Raw genomic sequence first — 24,043 nt, 5'->3', positions numbered from 1 at the left:
AACAAACCCACAACCATCAGGTTGGGAGACGACCACTCTACCACCTAAGCCATGCCACTCCTGCTGTGTGTTAGTATATTGATGGTGTAAGGCGGAATCATTGTACCTTCAAGAGACCCATTTTTGGTCTCATTTTGGACACACCAGCAATGCAGTGTAGTGGCAAACCGCAAGAGTGGCATGGCGCAGGTGGTAGAATGGCTGTCTTCCAAGCTGAAGGTCATAAGTTCGTTCCTCAACGCTTGAGTAACTTTTTTTTTTTTAATAAACTGGTCAAATGTACTCAAAACGTTCCTTGTCAACTTTACTTTGAATTTCTGAGTGAAAAAAAATTAACTAGGCTTCTTCAAGTAAATATTACTCTTTTTATTTAATTTTTTTAAACAATAATAAGTAACAATCCAATTTCTTCGTCTTTCACAAGAATCTTCAGGGGGACCCATTCTAAAGACATGCAAGACAAAGATGGCCGGCACAACGGAGCGACGGAAGACTACGGAAGAACGCTTGCTTTTAAGTCAAGTGCGTGAGACTCCAGGTGGATTTCTTCACAGAGGAAAACTTTTAGTTTGGATTCTCAGACCTTGTTTTTCTGTTTACACTGACTCAAGAGTACGGCTAAGCTCGCTATACATATAACAGCAATTCTTTATGCATTCTCCACACCATGATGCTTAGATCAGACCGCATTTCTCACTCTTTCACGGCCCAAAGAGTTGCTAAGAGAAGCGTTGTGTGCACATGTGTGTAATCGCTTTTTCAAGGTCCACTTTGCTCTTCGTTTAAGTCCTCGTCACAGCCTGAAGCACTCACACCGTAAGTACACACACACACGGAGAAGGGCCCTCTGTTTACGTAACATAATCAGGGTGTGGTGCCTTGCTCAAGGACACTTCGACATGGTCACCAGGGGTGAGGATCGAACCCACAACCTCGCGGATGGGAGACAACAACTCTACCACTGAGCCATGCCGTTCCCTGAGCAGTAAGTGAGGTCATAAATGTTGTGAATATATTTGTATGAAAAATACTTTAAGGCCATAAATATAGAATAATAACATGACCATGGGAGATAATATAAAAAAGCACTGTCACACACAAAAGAAAACCAATACAAGTCCACCCAAGCAACCCAAGGAATATTTTGTGTCAATACTGGTCGGATACGAATTACTGGTGAATGTAAGCGATATATATATATAAATAAAGTCCATCTGTATTCAACTTTAACAAAACTAGCTATTGAATAGCGACAGAATGCAAAAACAGTGTGTCACAATAACATATGCCACAGATTGGATTCCAAGTGAAAATCAATCCAAATATGCGCACATTAAACCCACCAAACCCATGAATATTATTCTTTATTAATTTACATTTTCTGACACTCGTTCCCTTTGGCCTGGAGAAGAAGCAGCTGCTAGGCAACACTCAAAAGAACCACTGCTGAGTCAGTCATGGCGCAATTAAAATGAGACCAAGTTATGCCATCAAATATCACGCTTGATTCGAAGAAGCCTTAGGAAGAAAAACTTGGCAGTCGTTAGGCCATCAACACAAACAACTTCAGACTCCTTTGCAAATCAACATTGATAGCACAGGCTTCATTAGCGTTTTAAATGTTGCCTAGATAAATATAAGCTTTTCTACTCAAAATTGTACTTGCTGGGGGGAAAAAAACCCAGATGGCACTATGCCATAAACCAACAATGTGCCTTGTGTTATAGTATGAATGCACGACAATAAAGGGTGTTTCAGGAAGTTTATGCTAATATGCTAGGTTGTTTTTCATTATTCAATTAACAATTATACTAGGGTTGAAAGACCTTATTGTCTTTCTGATGGATATGATGATTCGTCCATGTGTCCAACAGCCACAGTGTAGCACGAACTACTGGCGACGAAGACTTTTTCTTTTGTGCTTTGTCCTGATACTTCACGAGTACCGAATACCCTGAAATGAGGCCTGCATTAGTGCACTCGGCCATCTTTAGTTGAACCCTTAAAGTTGACTTCCCCTCACTGTTGACAAAATGTTTGGGAAGGATATCCCTCAGAGTCCGAACTGCCATGTTTAAAAAAATATATATAATGTAACATCCTTTTTACAGTGTGACATTCTTTTTGGTAGGGCAATAGTTTTACCCGGAAACAGATTCATTCAATGCCCATTATTTCTGATGGGAAAATGACTGTGTCTGCCCTTGCAACGATTTCAGATTGATAGGCATGTGGTATGAAATAAATTACTTCTCAAAATGCAACAGGCAAGCTCAATTTTGACCATAATAAAGGCAAATGTCGGAAATGGGTGGAAAAAAGGAATTGAAAAGTGATGGTGAATTTAAATTGGAAATGAAGCATTTGTGACAATCAGTGGTAAGTCATGGCCCCTAGTTTTTTTGTGCAGCAAAGTCTCAACATCGAAGCAAAGGTATTTCAACTTCATTAGGGCAACAGCAACGGAATAAAATTTGGTAGGTAGGTATTGCATTTACTAATTAGGAAAATAATAATTTGCAGGTGTGCCATAGTCACCTTGGCCATGGCCAAAGCTATTTTCACTTCATTCTCATTAGTGTCCATAACTTTCTTTTTGATCGCATCAATTCCATCCTCCCACGTTACCTTCTCATATGCTGGCTTGCTTTTCACTGGCGCATATTCCGTCCAAATGACCTTCCTGTCAAGCTTCGTCTTTTTACATTCCTGCGCACACATCCGCACTCGCATACCATTTTGGCACTATTGTGACAAAATATTGACCAAATAATACATTATTTTAATCATTTAGTGCCAAGTTGCCAACCCTCCCAGTGCATATTTGGCATCGAAAGCCATCTTTGGGAGTGAATGAGTTTTTAGATCTTGCTTGGCAGGGCTGCAACATCAGCCGATGAACAGTGTGTGAGCGCACATCCAGAACACACACACACAGACACATTTGCTTCAGTCCTCCAGCCACATTTTTGGCGGCTCGAGTCATTAAAGTTTCATGACATGAGCACACCTCGGTCCAACCCTCCTTCCCACAATCCTTGCTCATGAGATCTCCTTTCAGCCACATCAAATAGTAAATACTTTGACCTCTATTTGCACACACAAGTATATATTCATCTATTCCATTGTCCTCAGTGAATGTATAGCAGATCCGACCTGAATCTTAGCTCTGTCTGAGTGAGACTCAAATTCCATTTCACATCAGGTTTACGATTGATTTTATGTGCGCCGCAATCCACCATGTATACCTCAACACTTTTCCACCCACACAAACCACACGTACACATCAACCTCACATTCAATCTGTTTCTTCCGTTGCCTCCTATGTCATTCTCTCTGCCTCGGCCCCCCGCCTGTCGCTCTTTTTATTTTTGGCCTTGTTGAATCCCAGCTGAAAATCTGTGTTTATGTGTCCATGTGTATTCTAACACATCTTATAAAGACACAGTGGTAACTAAGCCTAAATAGCTGCTATAAATGTTTTCTCTTATTTATCAAAAATGCTTTATTGATTTTGTGTTTCATAGTAAAAATGTGTGAAGGCACTAACACAGTGCAATGGGTTTTCATGGCGTGCGGGACACCGCAGGGATGACAGCAACGAGGTGCAAGCTTGTCCATATGTGGCGCTGGTTGCTAAGCGACTGAACAATAAGTAGCCTGTTGCCTTGTCCCGCTGGTTCGGACGTAATTAAGACTGCAGCTCAGCAATATGGATTTGTCATTGTTAAAAAAAACAAAAAAAAACAAAGAAGCTCTGGTGTTACTTACAATAAGGGGGAGTACAATTAAACCCAAAAACAAATATGGTGTTTATTCATCACAGTTACATTTAACTCATTCCCTCCCAGCCATTTTGACAGAAGCAATCCCCTGCACTCCCGGCTCTTTTTCTGGATTTTGACTGATTTTGCAAGGCCCAAAAGAAAGATTAAAGTCTCTTCTTTTTTCAGGAAAAAAAAGTTTATTCCTTTCTGTTTCCGTTTTGCAGCAATTAGCATTAGAATATAGCAAAGTTTCATCATTATTCACACATCTACTTAGAATTCTGAGTAACTGAGGATTTTTTTCAACATGGCTCTGTTTAATTTCCTATGCTCTGCTGCCACCTGCTGACCGTTTGTGTAATAACTACCATTTCCTCAACTGTTCTTTGCAGTTGAGAGGCTGCATCAAAGCCTTCTGTATACGCTAGCATAAAAAACGTATAAATACGTCTTTGGGACACTTAAAACGTATCTATACGTTTTTGGGAGCAAATGAGTTAATTAACAATTAATTGGCATATTTCATGGATTACCTTTTTAGCCTTGGTTAAATGCAATCGGGACGCCTCCTTGAGCGCTGACCTCTCTTCTTCCTCCACCTCTGTGAGTGTTCTTCCTTCTCTTTCCTGCAGCTCTTTGGCTCTCTCTAACTGCAGGTAGCAAACCCAGCCGGAGAGATACCACACCTGGGGGACAGAAGGGGTACATTATTTATTATTTACTTTACAAAACAGGGGGAGATCTAAATAACCTTCTATGCGCAGTCATTTAGACACACACACCCCAATTACAATGTTAATCATTATCAAAATGTTGCATAAATTCCAATGCCTATTGGAGCCACATAGTTTTGCTGATGCTACTTTCTTACATTGATAAACAAAAAGTGCAACAGCTATGAAATAATGGAACAAAAATGCATTAGAATGCAAATGAATTTCCCCCCAGACAGTAGCTGTTTGGTTTTGAAAGTCAGTGTTGTATTGGTACCATACAGACTTTGCCTGAGGCAAAAAAATGTTTTTTTTAATCTACAATTTCCAGTATTTTTGAGATATTCCCAATACAGATGATAAACTTTCTGCAATGGCATTAGTTTTATTCAGGGCCATGTCAATAATTTTATAAAATAACTGCATAAAAATTATTTGATAAATTACTGATTTTTGTCCATCATTAGACTTTTTGAAATAAATGATTAGTGGAAAGATAATTTCAGGATGATCCACATTTTCTAAGAGAACTGCTCTGAGCCCCATCATATTACACCAACTACAATTGGTGTCAGCGTTTATTGAAGACATTTTAATTTACTTTTGGTGATAGTCTTTTTTACAAAAATTTATTAAAGTTTTAGTCACAATTTAGTAATTTGATTGTATTTCAGTTTTAATCCAATTTTAGTCGACGGAAATAAAGAGCAATTTTAGTCGATGTTTTCCTTGAGCATACATTTCAACTTTGATACAGAAAATTATAGCACACCCATCTCTAACTGTAGTTTAACACGCAAGACACAACTTTGTTTCAATGAAACATGTTGAACTGACAATAACATGCTTAAAACTTTTCACATAAATTAAAAAAAAAAAGTGCATAATTGCCTTGAGGTTACCGTAAATTTACAGCTGCACAATGAATGTAAACATTTTTGAACATTAAATAAAGGGCAGTGAACAGCTTTTGAGTGTTTTTTTTCCCTCCCACCCGCATTTCATTCCTTCTTCTGATTGGATTTAGTGAATTTTTGTCACTGTGTTGTTTTCTTTTTAGTCATTGACAAAAATGTTCAGTCAATTTTAGTTATCGTCTTAATGAATGGCTTCTATTTCCGTTTCATTTTCATCTGAAAAATTTTTCGGGACAAAATTAGCACTGATTGGTGGGCACATTATGAAGCACAAAATACATAAACGGTGACCCAGGGAGGGTGCGCAACTCAAGTAAGAATAGGAAAAAAAAATCCACCGATCTAGCTTCACCAACCAAAAGTAAAGGTGATGTAACATAGTGGTAAACATGCCCATGTCCCCACTTTTTGGAACATCAAATTCAAAATGAGTGTATATTTTAAAATAAGCATAGTTTATCAATTAGAACAATACATTTATTGTTTTTGTAGTTTAATTAATTGTAGGTTGAAAATAATTAGCAAATCATTATATTCTACTTTTATTTACAAAACTTCCCCAATTCCTACACGTGCACAACAAACCTGATTAAGGATGTTTAACATGCATATAACATCCTACTGCCTCAGGCTTCAACTCCCTGGAAAAAAATTATATAATTTCCTGTGGGTGTCAACTCAACAAATGTACATAAAGTGGCAAATAATGAGAGGCATTTACTGTTAGGCTATTCGTGGAAACACAAAGCTGACAACATCAGCGGAAAATGTTTACACGACGCAATGTTGCATTAAATGTATGATTACCGTGTTTATGTAGAGCAAAGATAAGCCTTCACATTGACGACACCTGCAATTCTCTCCCACAATCCCGCTTTAGAGCCGTACACAGTACGTTTCGATTCAAATGCTTCCGGATGTGTTGCATTATGCTTATTTAGAGAAAAGACAACCTCATTACCACAAATAACCACTTTTTGTAGTTATTTAGTGAAATGGCCAGTTGCTGCCTTTTATAAAATTATTTACACTGCAAATATCAATACTACTTACAGTTTGCTTCCACATTGGCACTTAAAAAGGCACACATACTGCAGTTTGCACATTCACTCCCAGACATTTTCACTGAAGCAACCTCCTTCGCTCCCGGCTGTTTTACTGGATTTTGACTGATTTTGTAAGGCCCATAGAATATTGTGTTCTATTGCAACAAAAACATGGAACCTACCAAAAGAAAGATTAAGAGTTTCTTCTTTCTTCAGGAAACAAACTGTATATTTGTATTAGTTTTGCAACATTAGCATTAAAATAGTTAAGTTCATCATTATTCACATTCCTGTTGAAAACACTGACAAAAAGAGCTTGTAGCAACATGGTCCTGGCTAATCTCTTATACTCTGCTGACACCACCATATCTACCATTGCTTTAATCCGCCTCTTCATGTCAGAAGCTGCATCAAAGCCTTCTGTATGCTCTTGCATAAAAAAACTTCTTTTTTTAACGTATAAATATTTTGGGGGAGTGAAGGACAAAGTATAAAAAAAACAAACGTATTTACATGTTTTTGGGTTTGAATGAGTTCATTGAAGTGTGAATGTAAACACTTCTAGCATTAGTTGCACATCTGTGAAGGCACCACTAATGCTGAAAGGTACACAGATTTTGGAGCAACATATGCTGCCATCCAAACAAAGTGCCATTCGGGGATGTTCCTGATTGTTTCAGCAAGACAATGAAAAGCCACATTCTGCACTTATAACAGTGTCACTTCGTAACAAAAGTGTCCAAGTACTAGAATGGCCTGCCAGCAGTCCAGACTGGGTATGAATGGTTTTTTGGCCTTATCTATGTGTGTACCATAACAGTTGTTTAACAAACCATCAGGTTGCAACAGGGTCAAATACACCAAAATGTAAGAAGTAATTTTTGACCCATGCTGAGAATGCTTGTACCATCACAATTTGAACACGCTCCAAATACAAGTGTAACCTATGTTGTGCTCACAAAATAAATCGGTCAAATGGAATTGATGTCTACAAGAACAGTGTATTCACAAGGGTCTCAAAGTAGGATGCGTAAAAAACTTCGGCAATAATCAGACTGCCATTTCCAATAATCAGACTGCCATTTCCGTTTGGATTAATCAAGCAGAAACTTCCGCTGCCAAGAGTCAGTGAGGAAAAAGACACATATCACACTTTGCTATACTTCAGCAAAATCTGGTAAGCTTACAAAATGGAGTGAATAATAATATGCACAGCGCTGCACTGTCGTGACACTATCTTTACTATGGGGAAATTGGATTATATCTGGAGTTGATCTGTGATTACCACCAGTCTGTATCATCCATGGCAAGGCCTCCAGTGACAACATGGCAGATGCAGCAGCAGCTTTACACACAAAAAAAAAAGGAAAAAAAGAATCCCACTCAATCATTGTATGAATGGCACTGATTAGCTGCTCATGGTACAAACTTGTTGCAGCGCAAAGGCGTCTTCTTCTTAAAAGAAAACTATGTGCATAATCATCTCTCTATGAACTTGGAAATGTTCATGTGTGACTCATGTGAGGCCAAAGATCAACAGCCACCTCTCTTTGTGAGCATCACAACACAAATATTGGCATTATTCATTGAGGGTCCCTCGACCACTTTACTAAAAAACACACATCAAGATGTGCTGTGCTGAATTCAGAATTGTTGTTAAATATGCTGAGTGGGAAGCTACCCCCTGCAGCCACACTTGCCAGAAGATCAGCAGTGCTGGATAAAAAGACTTTGCTCTCATGATTGCAGCACCAGCAGGATTTCATTTCCAATCAAGGAAACATTTCCTGAGAACGTAGACCCCTGAAGAAGATACAGTTGCGTTGCACAAGTGAAAGTTTTAACTCAAGTTCCTACTTGTTCAACTTTTGAAGCACTTTTCTCGCTTTACTTAGAGTGGAAATCAACTGTAAACATTTCTTGACAATAATATGTTATATATGACCTCACTAGTCTAAACAGGACATTCTGATTAATATTACATTTTTGGAATATGAGTTATGAAACAAAATTCAGCCGTTTTTATCCATCTCACGGGGCGGCCATTTTGCCACTTGCTGTCGACCGAAGATGACAACAATGTTGTTCAGAGCTCAGGCAACAACCAATCAGAGCTCACCTGTTTTCTGATGCTGCGCTATGATTGGTTGCTACCTGAGCAACACTGATGTCATCTTCAGTCAACAGCAAGTGGCAAAATGGCCGCCGCCTGAGATGGATAAAAATGCTGGATTTTGCTGCTTAACTCATATTCCACTAACGCAATATTAATCAGAATACCGTATTTAGACTAGTGGGGCTCCATAGAACATATTATTGTAAAAAAGATTTGCTTTGGTTGACTTCCCCTTTAAACTGAATATGACTATTTTATAGTCAGGAACAATAAAAAAATCATAATAACTGCTAGGATTGTTTTTTGGGTTGGGTCACTGGGTCATAGTTGACTGTGTTTTGGGTTGGGTCATGGGATCATTGTGTTACGGAGGTAATGTGATTATACAGTTACTATGTCCCATATGGTGATAGTGTGTTTTAGCCACACTTAGTTTGTCAAGTTTTATGCAGTTATGTTTCTTATAATGATTATGTGGTCAGTTGATATGCAGTTACTATGCAGTTTCTATGGTCCATTAATAGTCACTCTTGTTTTGTCTAATCCCTCTTATTTCATCATGTAGGCTTTTATTCTGTCATATATGATATGTGGACTCGTCAGACCACAGAAAACGGTTCAACTTTGCATCGCTCCATCTTAGGTGAGCTTGGGCCCAAAGAAGTCAGCGGTGTTTCTGGGCCTTGGTGATAAATGGCATTTGCTTTGCATAATAGAGTATTAAGTTGTGCTTATGGATGTAGCGCCAAACTGTAATTACTGACATTTTCTGAAGTGTTCCTGATATTCTTTACACATTGATGTCGGTTTTTGATGCAGTGCCGAATGACTGGATCGAAGGTCACGGGCATTCAATGTTGGTTTTCGGCCTTGCTGCTTACATGCAGCGATTTCTCCAGTTACGCTGAACTTTTTTTGTTGGGTTGGAGCCGTAAAATTATAAGTTAATAATTATTTGCCAAAACATTCAAATGTATCAGTTTGAAGATTAAATATCTTGTCTTTGTAGTGTATTCAATTAAATATAGTTTGAACATGATTTGTAAATTCCCATATTCTTTTTTTATGTTTAACTTCATTGGACTTATCAAAAAAAGAAAGAAAAAAGTATATAGTTTGAAGGAATAATTCTCAACCATGGTATAACACATACAAGCATAAAACACTTTACAGATGGTCCTCTGTGAAAAGTTTGCATAAATGAAGATTTTAAAAAATCTTAACCAAAAATGAAGCCAACCAAGCAAGCTGTCTAATTAAGAACTTCAAAAGCTCTCCTTTACCCTTCAACAACCCAAGACAGAGTCACACAAGATTCAATTAAATAAATGCCGCTTCTGTCAATCAAACCGCTTGTCATTTCAAAGTGGAGGCCTATCTTAACTCCCATATGGCACCGCTCAGGAAAGAACAATAGAATCATGAATCAATTCAACACCTTTGAATTTGAATTTGGGAGGAAGTGGAACGAATGTTTGTGCTGCTTGCTTTGCTTTTCTGACAAGCAAAAGCGAAGACGAGCCGGCAGGAACAAATTTATCTACTGTACTGTACAAAATATAATGTGTGCAGTAAAAACTCTGACTAAACACTTCTTGACCATTAAAACTAGAGTGTGCATTTGCAATTGGCCAAATGCCCACTCGCAGCCAGTGTCACAGCTAAATCTCTATAGTAAGTTTTAAAGTTCAGCCCCCTGATGACTGCTCTCAATCTGTCAACTGAGGTTGTGTGTGTGTGTGTGTGTGTGTGTGTGTGTGTGTGTGTGTGTGTGTGTGTGTGTGTGTGTGTGTGTGTGTGTGTGTGTGTGTGTGTGTGTGTGTGTGTGTGTGTGTGTGTGTGTGTGAATATGTTTGTGTGGGAGGCTGAGCCTGAGGGGGAGTGTGGGAGAGACACTGTTGTGCTCTTTGACACTCAGTGGCGCACCTTCGCTTTCTGCGCTGCTCACCGTGGGGATTTCAAGTGCTGAGGGACTAGAGAGTTCCTGCTAGCGCACATAAAAATACTGCCATTCACGCCCCTTGCTAATGAACATGCAGTTCCTAACTCACGGCAGAAGCAAGAAATAGAAAAATGTGAAAAGAATACCACACAATCAAAGACAGCAGAAGATTTTGCTTACATAATGTTGAGGTCAAATATGTCCCCTTTTGTCTTTTGACAGCAATAGAAACACTCCAAATGTCATTCTTTCAGTCATAAATTTGATGACTTTTCCTGAAGGGTCCCAAAATACTAAAAACTGAAAATTAGGTGTGCAGACGATTAAATTTTTTTAATCTTAATTAATCACATGACTTCAACAGTTAACTCACGATTAATCGCAAATTTTATATCGGTTCTACAACAAAATGTGTTTTTCTAAGTTTCATACTCTAGTTAACATAAAATAGGGGGGAAAAATTAAACTAATAGAAATGTGGCTGCATCTTTTAGTCATTGATACAGTAATTTCATAATAATTCATAACATTTAGTTAAAATTAAAAATATGTAATGTGCTGTAAAAACAAACAAAAAACAAGTGATATTGATTTGTGTTGGTCATTTTTCTGCCACTAAATGGCATAATTGTATTTGTAAGCTGTTGGTGACAGCTCTTTTCTAATATGTAACATGAAGCAATTTGTGAAATTCTGCACATTTTTTAAATTGTAAAATACAACTTGACCCCGGTCTCCACAAATATATGCATTATTCTTCCATTTACTACTGCAAAATTTTCACGTGGACATGTCACCCCTACTAAAAATATTTTTAAATGTCCTTCTTTTGCAAAGGCGCTATGAAGTTTATGTAACCCAACACTCAAAGCTGTGAGGCAGGAGTGCTACTTACCCCCACTGTGCTGCCATTGCTAAACTATATAACAATATTATTACATTATATAATTATCAACTACATTCACACTTCTTTCCAAGCATCAGACTTATTGTCTTTTTTGGCAAGGAGATTGATATTCCAGCATGTAATCCTGTCTACAAAGCTGTCTGCTCAATTGCTTGCACAACTGAGGGAAACAGCCGTCAATACCAACAGCTGACCTGTGAAGCGAACTGCAATTTAGACTCGGCTGCAAAACACAAGTGGAGTAACTTCTAAAACCATCGCTGTCTCTGCCAAAGAGGTAATGTTTGCTCTGCGGGTGGTTTGTCTGTCTGCTTGACTGCCGACTTTTGGCAGGACAACCCGAAAAACAATAAACTGGAGAAGAAGTGCAGCACGGAACAAGCCGGAAGACCAATCTGGGTTATGCTGTATCTAATGGGCATTTCAAAACACAGATTTTCTTTTTGTCACCCAAAACACGCTGTACATGACACGATGAATACAACAGATCAAAGAAATGGTAAAACCTTGCCAAGATATACCTAATTAATTTGGAAAATGAACTGAATAGAATGAGGATATGTCATTCATCCAGAAGAGCATCAATATAACTGACAGGGGATGAGAGCATGTGCGGCAACACATATTGTACATACCATGATGCTTTCGATGCAAAAGACTTTCCAGAAAGGATTATGAATAATTCAATGTGCGAAAAAGATATGAACATGGAGAATACTTCTTGATATCTCTAACACCTTATTTTGCAACTTCCTTGTCAAAGCCATTCAACAAACACAAATTGCTTCTGCGGTGAGAGCGGAATGATATATGTGGACCAAAAATAAGACTTACAAATGAGATTGCTCCCATGATTACAAATAGCCGTAGTCCATATGAATGAACAGCCCAAACTTGAAGTAATAAATATTTGGATCATTATTTCTCAGTGAAAGGTTTTGTAGATCCTAGTTAGAAGAAAACTAATTTAGTCTGGAGGAAAACATGAAGGGAGGGTATTATAAAGGGGGATTAATAAGAAATAAAAAATAATAATATTAAACACATTGTTAGTCCAGTACCTAGGTAGTAGGGTAGGGGTAATTAACCCAATTTTTTTTTGATAAAATAAAATAAAAAATAGAATCACAAATTTATAAACAGTACATTTAAAAGAAGTTACAGGTAGAGTCAGAGGTTTAAAAGCAAAGTAAATAAATAATAAATAAAAAGCTTACTAAAATAGCGTACAGTGCAAGAAGAAGATTTTCAAAATCATGATTTTAAAAATACTTTGAAAGACCTTAATCATAGGTATGGGAAAAGAGCTTAGTTTTTAACCAGGATTTAAAAGCATTTACATTTTATGATCTGGTTAAAAAAAAAAAAAAAAAATTAAGTTTTAAAAAGAGTGTAAATGCTTTTAAATCCAGGTTAGAAACTAAGCTCTTTTCCCATTTTTTAAAACTTGGTTCTATTTCCTCCCTCCCGACCACCTTGTGAGGAATAAGCGGTTAAGAAAATGGATCGATGGTATGGTTTCAATAATTCATATTATTCACTCTGATAATAAAGGGTACCATCAAATCGGGGAACTGTATTATACACAAGTACAGAGGGGAAAAGAAGATTTTTAAGGGTGATTTTGGAGGGGGGGGGGGTTATTCATGAGAAATTACGATCATTTTGTAGAAATAATAATGGGTACCTAGGCAGGCATGGCTGATAAAGATTTTTTTTTCCTATTCTAAGCTTTTGCTTTAGTGCTTACCTGAACAACCTCATCGTCCTCTTCCAGAAGACCCTCAAGTACTTCCACTGCCATCTAATGAGCAAAGAGAAAACCAGAGATGAGACGCAATTACAATGAAAAGTTAGGAGCTTTGCAAAGTAAGAAAAAAACTAAATGAGAAAAACCCTCCAGCAGAAACCCACAAACACACACTGTTGAATCTCCTAGGCAGCCAGATCAATCAGAGACCAAAAGATCTGATAAGCATCTGGCCAGCCTGCATCCAATATACACTAGGCTGTAGATACAAAGACAAGACAACAGGCATAGACATCGACAGACACGCTCAGCAGTGCTTATTGCCCAGTCAATAGGCACTTAAGCTGCTCTACCCGATAGCCTTTTTTAATCTATTTAATGACATTTGGAGTCAATCCACTGTTTGTTTCCGCCCGGCTCGCCACTCTGATTAATCTAAATAGCAGTGCGAGCCGTAGTCCGCATTTCGCCCCACTTACACCTATTTTTCTAAATCGTTCTCTTTGGCGCCCTGCGGGGACGCTTTCAGCTATGAAAGGGAGTCAAATGTTGGCTGACCTTTTGCTGTAGAGCGTCATTGTTTGGGTCAGTTGCTGTGGGAAGGTTCTATTACGGAAAACAGACCTCGACTCAGGTAGGCTGTGTTTGTTTTGCTCTCACTCTCTTCCTGTGGATCCTGTGGTTGGGCTGTGTGTGTGCGCGCTTGAGAGGCCCCAGGTGATGATTTATTGATTTTTGTCAACTTCGGGTTGAAGGCGACTGTTAGCCAATCACCCGTGGTGAAGGGCAAGAATAAAAGGCACGCACAATCGAAAGTGTGCGCGCAGACGCACGTCACACTGCAGTTACACAAAAGAGTAAGTGCAATCAGCAAGCTCTTGTTATGGCAATCTTATTTGCTGGGGAATTTCTGAATTCCACCGTCCTTCCTCTTGCTCTTTGGAGTTCTCTTTTCATTAAGCGTGTGCGGCTCCGGAGGCAATAAAGAGGTGTGCTGCCAGGATGCACAGAGGGAGAGACGGGTTAATTGAGAATATCTCGTTAAGAGCATGCAAGTGCCAATTTCAGTTGAGTGATTGTTGGACTAATTATCGCATGAAAAACTGCGGTCTTTTATTAACTGATGTCTAATTAAAAATAGCCAAACAAAAACATCTAATCCCAGAAGATGATAGATGGATTCATGCCCAGCCTTAGAAATATCTGTTTGACTGTCTTCATATCACTACGGAAGCGTAGAAGTACCAATGTGGAGTAAACAGTTAATTTAAAGTTTGTTTAACGCCACAATTTTTTTTTAACGCGAGATTAATGACCCGCCTTTACTTGGGAAGCCTGTACTAGGCGAATTCCACGTCCACCTCAAAATTTAGTAGTAATAAATAGGATAATAATGCATATATTTGTGGAAACTGGGGTCAAGTTGTATTTTAAAATTTAAAGAATGTGCAGAATTTCATAAATTATTTCATGTTAAAGATTAGATCGCTCTTAATGTGAAAAGAAAAATCCACTGAGCTTTCACCAACGTCTTACAAATGCAATTATGCCATCTAGTGGCAGAAAATTGACCTAAACACAAATCAATCACACATTTTTTTACATCTTTTAATTTGAACTCAATTTTATGAATTATGAAATTACTGTATCAATGACTAAAAGATGCAGCCATGTTTCTATTAGTTAAACATTTTTTCCACCTTTATGTTAACAAGAGTATGAAACTTAGAAAAAAAATATTGTACATTTAGAACAGATATAAAATTTGTGATTAATCGTGTGAGTTAACTATTAAAGCCATGCAATTAATTACGATTAAAAATTTAAATCGCCTGACACCCCTAATTCAAATACATACTTGTACAGTGTTCGAACGTACTTGTAGGCTAAATGCTACAAACATAGCATATTTTCCCATAATGCCACGGGGTATTACTTGCACATGAGTAAGCATTTGGCCCACATTATAGCATCCCATTTGAAAATTAAGTAAAAATATAGTGTTTATTTGTAACTTTTATGATTCATTATAATGTCTGTAGTGCATGATTTAGGTTTGGCATGTTTCCCATAATGCAATGCGGTATGGACGTGCGCATCCTGCGGCTTTATGGGAAAAATATTGAATGCAAATCATGCATAGCAGATATAATAAATCCTAAAAATTACAAACACGTTACTTATTTTTAGAACATATATGCCAAATGCATACAAAAAAAATTGCTTTTTTTCCTTGTCCATGCACAAGTCAATATTGTGACATTATAGAATGAAAGAATGCAAATTATGTACTGCAGACATAAAAACAAATCATAAATTACAGATAAATATTATTGATTTACTTAATTTTCAAACCAATAGGTATAATGTAGGCCAAAATGTTCCAAAATAGTGTTTTTTTCCCCACTCTTGCATGTGCAAGTAATGCCCTTTGGCATTATGGGAAAATTTGCTCTTAGGGCTGCACAATATATCAAAAAAAATATCGATATCGCGATATTGGCCATGCAATATGCACATCGCAGACATGCAATAAGTTTCATATGGAATTTTATGCTTTTATCGTAATTTGACCAGTTAGCTGCTAACTAAAATATGCACCACAATACAATAGTTGAACATTATCAAGAGATAATTACAATGAATTCACTAAGAATAGTTGGCTTATTTTGCTGCATGAAAAACATTTTTTTTTCATTAGATAATAAAAATGTCATTTCTTTAGGCACACATTAAATATCTTAATAATATCGATATCGCTATATTCAGCAACTAAATGGCATATCGCATGATTTTACAAAATCGTGCAACCCTATATGCTATGTTTGTAGCATTTAGCCTACAATACGTTCGATCGCACTCGCCAATCAAAAATGTTTACGCCACATGTCTGGCAGGGCCGCGCCGTAAATCACGGCGCTGTGACAAACAGTAATTTAACGTGGGAAGGTGTAAGAGATGGCAGCAAAGATCTGTCTGGGTGTGAACAGGCGGGTTTTTTTAGCGTAACAAAAATAGAACAAGAGATATCTGGGAGCTACGATAAGTGAGCAGCGATAACCGTTCCATCATGGCCAAGTGCCGAGCTTCCTAACTACATTGGTCAACCCTGGGGGTCCATGATTAAAGATTCAGATCTTCTTAAGCTGCTTCACACTAAACAACAACAAGCAAGAAGATTAATATATCTGCACGGCTATGGGGGAAGAGAGCGGCCGCTTGCTGAGAAGATGGGGCAAAAAGCTGCATCATAAACAACACAAAAGTGGTCAGTGAACAGCAGCAGCACCACAAAGATAAATGTGCACGCCTCAAAGTCACTAGGTACACGTTGCCCTCTTTATTTCAGCACCTTTATTTCCCAGAAAGAAAAAAAAAAAGAGAGAATCGCCGTTAGGGAGGAACTCATTTTTAATAGCTGTTGTGTGCACTTTGAGCAATCTGGAGGCAATTTGGTTTAACAGAACCATTTTACCGGCGTGCAGCAGCAGAGAGATGTGAAAGACAAATCACTCCACAAGCGAGGGCAAACAATATCTCCTACACATGAACACTCTTACACACACACACACACACACACACACACACACACACACACACACACACACAGAGTAACGCGTAAGTAAATAAATACAACCATGGCAGGTCTAACTCATTGGAAAGTACAAGTGACATGCCTTCGTGAGCTACATTTCTGAACACAAACGTTCAAAGACAAAAAAAGTAAACAAGAGTGACAAGAGCAGAGGAGTGAAACCAGCCATCAACTAATTAATATGCTGAAAGACACCTTAATAGCTGTCAAGGGACTGAACGCCCGTCTGACTGAATGTCTGCTTCCTGCGGTGAATTAAGGGGCCCGTGACTATATTTATACCAAAAAAAAGACAAACAAAGTCAAAGAGTCTTTTATTAAAGTAATACACTTGTATGGCTGGGATGAATGTTAAAATGTTGCTTGAAACATTGCCGACAGGTTTGAGCTTGGTGCAGACTCATTTGTAATGAAAACGAGACCTATGATTATGGCATATTATTCAAATTAATGAACGAGCTATTAGTTAGATAGTGCTAAATGATACACAATGTCCCTTTAAATATACAGTGGACACGTGTTATTCGTCGGAGATTGGGACCGAGCCAATGAAATTGGTAAAATTAAAATGCATTGGAGAGGGTTCGGGGGTACGGTGGTCGTGGGGTAAATGAATCCCCCAAAAAGTCTGATGGACGCTGATAAATCTCCAATTACGTTTTTTTCTCCTATAAGTCTTTTCCACTATAAACAAACACAAAAGTTGTCATATTTAAAAAAAAATATGGGGGGGAAACTGCAAAAAGATGGATTTGAGGTTGCCGAAACTCATGTATGTCGGGGTCCACCATAAATGAAAACAACTTCCTGTTTTAAAATCTAAACGTACGGTAAAAACATTATAACACAAAGGAAATAAAGTCAAGGAGCTCAAATTTGTGCTCCGCACAGTCGATTATCACACAGTTGCCTGTCAGTTATTAATTCTTCCATTCATAACATCCCTAAAATGAGCAATAAAAGAATCCTCAAGCAGCTAAGTTGAATGTCGATTGAATAAGTATCACAAGGCAACCACTTTCACATATGCCCAAAATAGCAATCATGCAACTCCTTTTTTTTTTTTTTTTTTTTACATTATTTGAACTATTCCTTTATTAGATTAAAATGATCAAACTAGAGACATGTATGTTTTGTATACTTAAAATTGAATCTCATTCTGAAGTTGTTGAGGTCAAGGCTCGCATAGTGCGAAGGGCTGTGAAATACTTCACTTCCTCAGCCAAATGAATGCTCTCATTTATTGCTGAGCTGTTTTCAATGCACTCATCTTAGAAAAGGAAAGCTTTCACAATTTTGAAAAGGTAAAGCCTTGACAGAGATTAAATTGCAAGCAATACACTTAAGATTCAGTGCAGATGTTGCACACCGGTGTTGAATTACCTTTAACACACTTCATTTTTAAAATCTCATTCGATCTGCAATTTCATTGAGATCTTTTACTAATAAATAAGTAGCAAAATAACAAGTGTATTTTTATGCAATTTAATCTATTACCATAATCATTATTGAGAGACTGTCACACACACACACCAAAGTTTACTTGGCTGTGATTCTTGTATTTATTTTGGCAAACCCTTCATTTACTCCAATTCCAACCCACACACTAGTGGAGGGAACATGCAGGGCCAAACTGGATCCATCAGAAAAAGAGCTCAACACAAACAGGTGTTTTTCTTCTAACACTGTTGCTCTTCCAAAATGCACCGTTAGACGTGCAGTATGCTTCTTTGGCAAAAGGATACATGTGAAAATTTCAAAGCCTTGGCGCTGTTCCGCAAGACCAAACAAAACACACGATGGAGGAAAATATGGACAAATGGTCAGTTTCTGGCAAAACGCTAGCAAGGGCTGCCTTCAAACCAAAAACTTTACAGAGCACAAAACTTTGTGAATGTAGTTTGATGGCTTCATATTCTGCTAGGAGTATGTGTATGTGTGTTCATATTCAATCAGGATTAGTCTCAGACTGTGAGAAGACGGACAATAATAAAAGATTGCCACCGCCTTTAAACTCATTTCCCGTCACAAGCTTCCAAATTGCAAAAATAGATGCAGAACAAAAATGGTGTGCGGGAGCTGTAAATGAATATAAATGCATACATGCTCACGCAGCAAAACACTGATGTTATTATTTATGAAGCAGTCACAAAGTGTCTGCAGCTGGTGACACCGACAGCCGGATGAAGACAAACGACGTGTCAGAAACTGTGAACTGAGACGCTGTCATTTCACTGACACACCTGACGGCCCATCCTCTCCTCCCACCGCCACCTCCTGTAATAACCGTAAACCTCTCAACGAGAGAGAGCACAAATTAATCAGTGGATCAGAACAGGATATAGCCGAACCGCTGTTAGTGTGGCGGAAATCACAGAAAATGGCTTCAAACGCTAATGAGTGTGAGGTTCTGCACTGAACCGACAAGCATTTAGCCGCAAAAAATCAGGGTAATTAATATGGGAAATTGATGGGTGATTAAGCCGGCGAGTGTGCAGTTATAAAAAACATCATGGCAGCAACTAGCACTCCAGCTTCGTTTATACCTCCACTAAGCATGGATGGCTAGAGCGGGGATCACTAACGTGCTGCCCATAGGCACTAGGTAGCCCACGCGCCTGTTCTAAAATATAACACTCCAGTGATGAGACATTGCAACTTCCTAGGAATATTGCAGAAATTATCATTTGCACCACTCAATACTGATTGCCCAGAAACCCCCCCCCCCCTCCTGCACCTTTCAGACAGGCAATTTATTGTGGGCAGTCTAAGGCACACCTGTGTACTAATCATGGTGCCTAATCAGCATCTTGATATGGCACACCTGTGAGGTGGGATGCATTATCTCAGCAAAGGACAAGTGTTCACTATCACAGATTTAGAATGGTTTGTGAACAATATTTGAGAGAAATGGCGATATTGTGTACATGGAAGAAGTTTTAGATCTTTGAGTTTATCTCATAAAAAATGGGAGTAAAAACAAGTGTTGCGTTTATATTTTTGTTGAGTATAGTAAGTATGAAGATTAGAATCATAAAGGAATCACATGAAAGTACCATCATAACAGTCACAAGTCAACTACTGAGCACACCAAATTCCCTGCAGATAGGCACGGACAGTTGGAGATGCACCTTTTTCAAATATCAATGTATATCAGTAAATCGGAAAAACATACACACTAGCTAAACACGTCACAACATGTACATTAACACTGGAGTCTTCTGAACTGACATGTTGAGGTATACTGAGGTCTTAGATACACATAATAGTTGTCCAAACGTGAGTTTTTGCACAAGTTTCAAGGAACAAAATGATTATTTTTTTTCATTTGGCTGACGTGCACATTGTACAACTTCAATAGTGTTCAACTAGAGGTTCCAGTTCTACCAATTTACAATACACTTTGCACAATGGAGGTATAGTGAAAGGAAGAAAACTTTTAAATCTTATACAAAAGGTACAAGGTTGTTTATTCTTTTTTATTCAACTGTTACGCTGTTCTTACATTGGACAGAAGTGTGGCCCCTCCAATAGATGAAGCTAAATGAAAGCTTGCAATGTGTGGGAGTTGGCACTTTATAATTTGCATCACCCCCAACTACTGAACTGGAGTATCAGCGTTGTCCTGATGTCTCAGTCAGATTGACACATTGTAATTGATTGTTCGACCTTGGTGAAGGTCTACTGAGTGCCACTCTAGTTTTTGTTCATTCTCTCCTCGAGCAGCCTAGTAGCCTTGCCCCACACTGCAAATACCAGTCTTCAATTATTGACACAGGACTCTGGAAGGGATAAAGACCGGCCATGACCTTGACACCTTCCAAGCTATTCACTGGAAAGCAAAAGCGCTCCGCTGCCCTCCTGCCACCAAACCCAAACAGGGCGACAACAAAAAGCAAAATTGTTTGAGCTCATCACACATCTTTTTACCTCATACTCCTCGCTTTCGACGAGAAGCTTGGCTGTGGTGATGCGGGACTCATACGGCGGGATCTGGTTCTATGGAAGAGGGGACAATAGGAGCATTTACACAACCACGGTTCTCGCACAAATGTCCGATAATGGCAAGATCCAATTTCAAGGTAGGGGACGTTCCGCGGCCACGTGGTTGTTAATCACCGCGAACATGACAGCAGTCCGAGTTTGGATCAAGCTGCTGTGGAAGATAAGCGAAACAATGACGGCGCCACTGTGGGATTGTTGTATCATGTCATAAGCACATTTGCGCTATTTATTTATGCAAACTCAGGTCACATAAAGAATGAGTTGTATTTTTAAAGTTTCTCTTCCTCATCACATCCTTTGTAATCGTTATTCTGTTTCTTTTCACTTGCACACTCCTCACACAAAATTACACAGTTTAACATAATGTCGCTTCCACATTGAACTTTTATGATCCTTTTTTTCATTATCTTCTCCTTTTTATCTTTGCTGGTGTTTGTGCTCGTGGCAAAGTGCTCTGTGAAAATCCTTTTAGGCAACAGTGTTTTATAAATAAAAGTAAAACAAACGTCGGCTGATGACAGAGAGGCTCCAACTCACCTGCATGTCATCTTCTAGGCTGGAGGAAGCTTCAGTGTGATTCTGGGCAGGCAGCCACTGTCTGACACTCTTCAACAAGTATTCTTTGCCTTCCTAAGGACGCCACAGTGTAAAGAAGTACAAAAACAACCATAACAATCAAGACACACATTTGTTCTCATATAAACTAATATCCATAGGGTGGGTTCCTGTACAGGTCTATAGGGTCCAGCAATCAAAAACCTAGACATGGGATTCTCTCAATGGAGCGAGCCTGCCCCCTACAGTTAGCAACTGGTATTTCTGGTACAATTCATTTTTTGTTGCAACATGTCCCAGTGTGCAAAGCTAGGTCCATAAAGGTTTGGATGAGTTTGGTGCAGAGGAACTTGATCTGATCAATGACATTTCTGGGCTTACACAATTTATTTCAGTAAAAATCCCACAAATACCAACATCTACTGAGCCAAACCCTTTTTTTCTCCTTCTAATTTCAGTTCCTGACAAATACTTTTGTCAGAATGTTGATCATTCTAATGCAATATCTCTTCTGAGAAGCACATTATTTTGAATATAATTTAATTGTAAGGCAGTCATAAAATGCAGTTGTACATCTTTCTATCATAACAAATGGACACTGAAGGACATTTTTTAGCACAAAGGATTTTTTTTATTCAACATAATTGTATACAAAGTAATTGATAATAGTCCTTTGAGTCAATGAACAGCTATTCAGAATGAAAATGTCTTTTTTTAGCCATGAACACATTTGCAAAAGATTCTTTTACAGTATAAGACACGTCCTTGTGTAATTCATTGTACATGCAAAACCATCACTAAACCCATTTCAATACATGGGTTCCACTTTATTTCTTATTACTTAGAATATGTGTAATTAAAATGTCAAAAAAGAAAAAGGTGTGTAGAAATGGACAGAGGGTTGTGAAAGGTTGGCCAGACCTTCATCAGGATTTAATTAAATGAAAATCCAAAATAATGTTCTCATTTCTTACATAGCAAAGACATTTCCTGGAAAGGTCAGCTTATGACCTTTCACTTGATACGTGGACCGTCTCCAACTCATTTTGCAAGGAACTTCTTTTTAAATTATTCGAAAGTTGGAAGTGAATTTGAGAGCAACTTGCTCAAACCAGCTCGAAGGCTATGAAATGCTTATGCTGACCGTATGAACTGCATGGCTGACTGAACACTCATACTAGAAGTCATGTCCTTGTACTGAACAGAAAAACTCCTCCAGTCATCATTTAAACATCCATCCATCATCTGCCGCTTATCCGGGCTCGGGTCGCGGGGGCAGCAGCTTTAGCAGGGAAGCCCAGACTTCCCTCTCCCCAGCCACTTCAACCAGCTCCTCCGACGGGATCCCAAGGCGTTCCCAGGTCAGCCGAGAGACATAGTCAATAAGTATGCCCACACCTGCTCTGCGCTTCTCACCGTGGGCAACTTCATAGTGGAAGAGTGTCCAACCCTTGTCGAGAGGATTGGTACCAGAACCCAAGCTGTGTTTTGAGGCGGAGGATCTAGTCGGAACTTCTCGACCTCGCACACCAGCTCGGGCGCCTTTCCTGCCATAGAGGTGACATTCCATGTCCCCAGAGCTAGCTTCAGTAGCCGGGGGTCGGACCGCCTTTGGCTGCCACCCAGCTCACTACGCACCCGACCCCTTTGGTCCCTCCCACAAGTGTTGAGCCCATGGGAAGGGGGACCCACGTAGCTTTTATGGGCAGGGCCCGGCCACCAGATGCTCGCCTTCGAGCCCCGCCTCCAAAATGAATGAATGTTCTCGGAACATTTTAACTTCAACCAGTCCAATCAGTTGCCCCTAAATATCTCTCATAGTTCGACAATTATATGACCTCAAAGATCTACCTGATAATAAGCCTTCCAATCCACATGATCTCCTGAGTGTTTGCGCAACTGATCATTTAAGTGTCCATCTGCTGATTAATAATTAACTCAGCATATTCCTCCTTTAATGTGGTGATAATTCATCCCATGAGCGTATGTGTGTGTGTGTGCGTGCGTGCGTGCGTGCGTGCGTGCGTGCGTGCGTGCGTGCATGACCTGACCTGATTTTTCCCAGTACTGAACAAGTAGCTGGCCATGAGCTGGAGGCCTTCGGGGTTGCCAGGGTGATACCGCAACGCTCTCTCAATGAACTCTCTGCACTTGTCAGCAGCTCCCTCCTCCATGCTGCACACATATTTACAAATCTCAAGTCATTAAACCAAATAGACATGAAGAGAGAATACAGAAGTCAAATTATGTTCTCAATTACCAGAGATCTGTTAGGTAAAGCTCTGCGATGGAGCAGTAAGCCACGCTAACATCCTTCATCGTCGGGAGTTCAGGATCCTCATCGACATGCGCCGCAGCTCCGGCCTGGGCCTGCTTTTAAGACAAGGCCACAATTAGACATTGTTTTAGTAGTTTAATAATCACCACGTACGTATACGTGGAAATATACTCTTGTCTAGCTTTTTTCAGATCCTCGCCATAATTGAATATGGTGGCCCGTGAACAACCTCTGACCTCTCTACAAAGTTTAAATGAAATCGGAGTACAATGTATGTTTGTTATGCTGCTTTTTGCTTGCTTTAAATGTCAAAATGACAGATTATAAATCGTATGCATGTATACATACATTTTATGCGGGTGGGGGAAATTAGTTTTAAAAAACGGTGGGCTAAAAAGAAATTGTTGTTTTTTTTTCATTTTGTGTTGTTTTTATTTGGGATATATGAATCC

General features: G+C 38.9%; 1 protein-coding gene across 2 annotated transcripts in view; it reads right to left on the bottom strand.

Moving 5' to 3' along the window:
• LOC147172288 (uncharacterized) overlaps nt 1-24,043 on the bottom strand; it is a 30,898-nt gene that overhangs the window by 5,053 nt on the left and 1,802 nt on the right. Inside the window, exons 5-10 of one of the 2 annotated variants that reach the window (XM_086077581.1) lie at nt 23,574-23,683; nt 23,365-23,488; nt 21,296-21,388; nt 20,684-20,752; nt 13,159-13,212; nt 4,301-4,453 (exon numbers count right to left, since the gene is read on the bottom strand). In XM_086077581.1, the coding sequence (XP_085933707.1) occupies nt 4,301-4,453; nt 13,159-13,212; nt 20,684-20,752; nt 21,296-21,388; nt 23,365-23,488; nt 23,574-23,683 (603 nt within the window). Of the gene's footprint in view, nt 1-4,300; nt 4,454-13,158; nt 13,213-20,683; nt 20,753-21,295; nt 21,389-23,364; nt 23,489-23,573; nt 23,687-24,043 lie in introns of both variants that reach the window. The other variant, XM_086077580.1, reaches the window with a different exon arrangement.

This window comes from Leptonotus elevatus, chromosome 6, assembly GCF_054856555.1.
Source record: "Leptonotus elevatus isolate MCC_2025b chromosome 6, RoL_Lele_1.0, whole genome shotgun sequence".
Classification (NCBI taxonomy): Eukaryota; Metazoa; Chordata; class Actinopteri; order Syngnathiformes; family Syngnathidae; genus Leptonotus; species Leptonotus elevatus.
The sequence above is the reverse complement of the archived record's forward strand: the minus strand, read 5'-3'. Positions and strand labels throughout refer to the sequence as shown.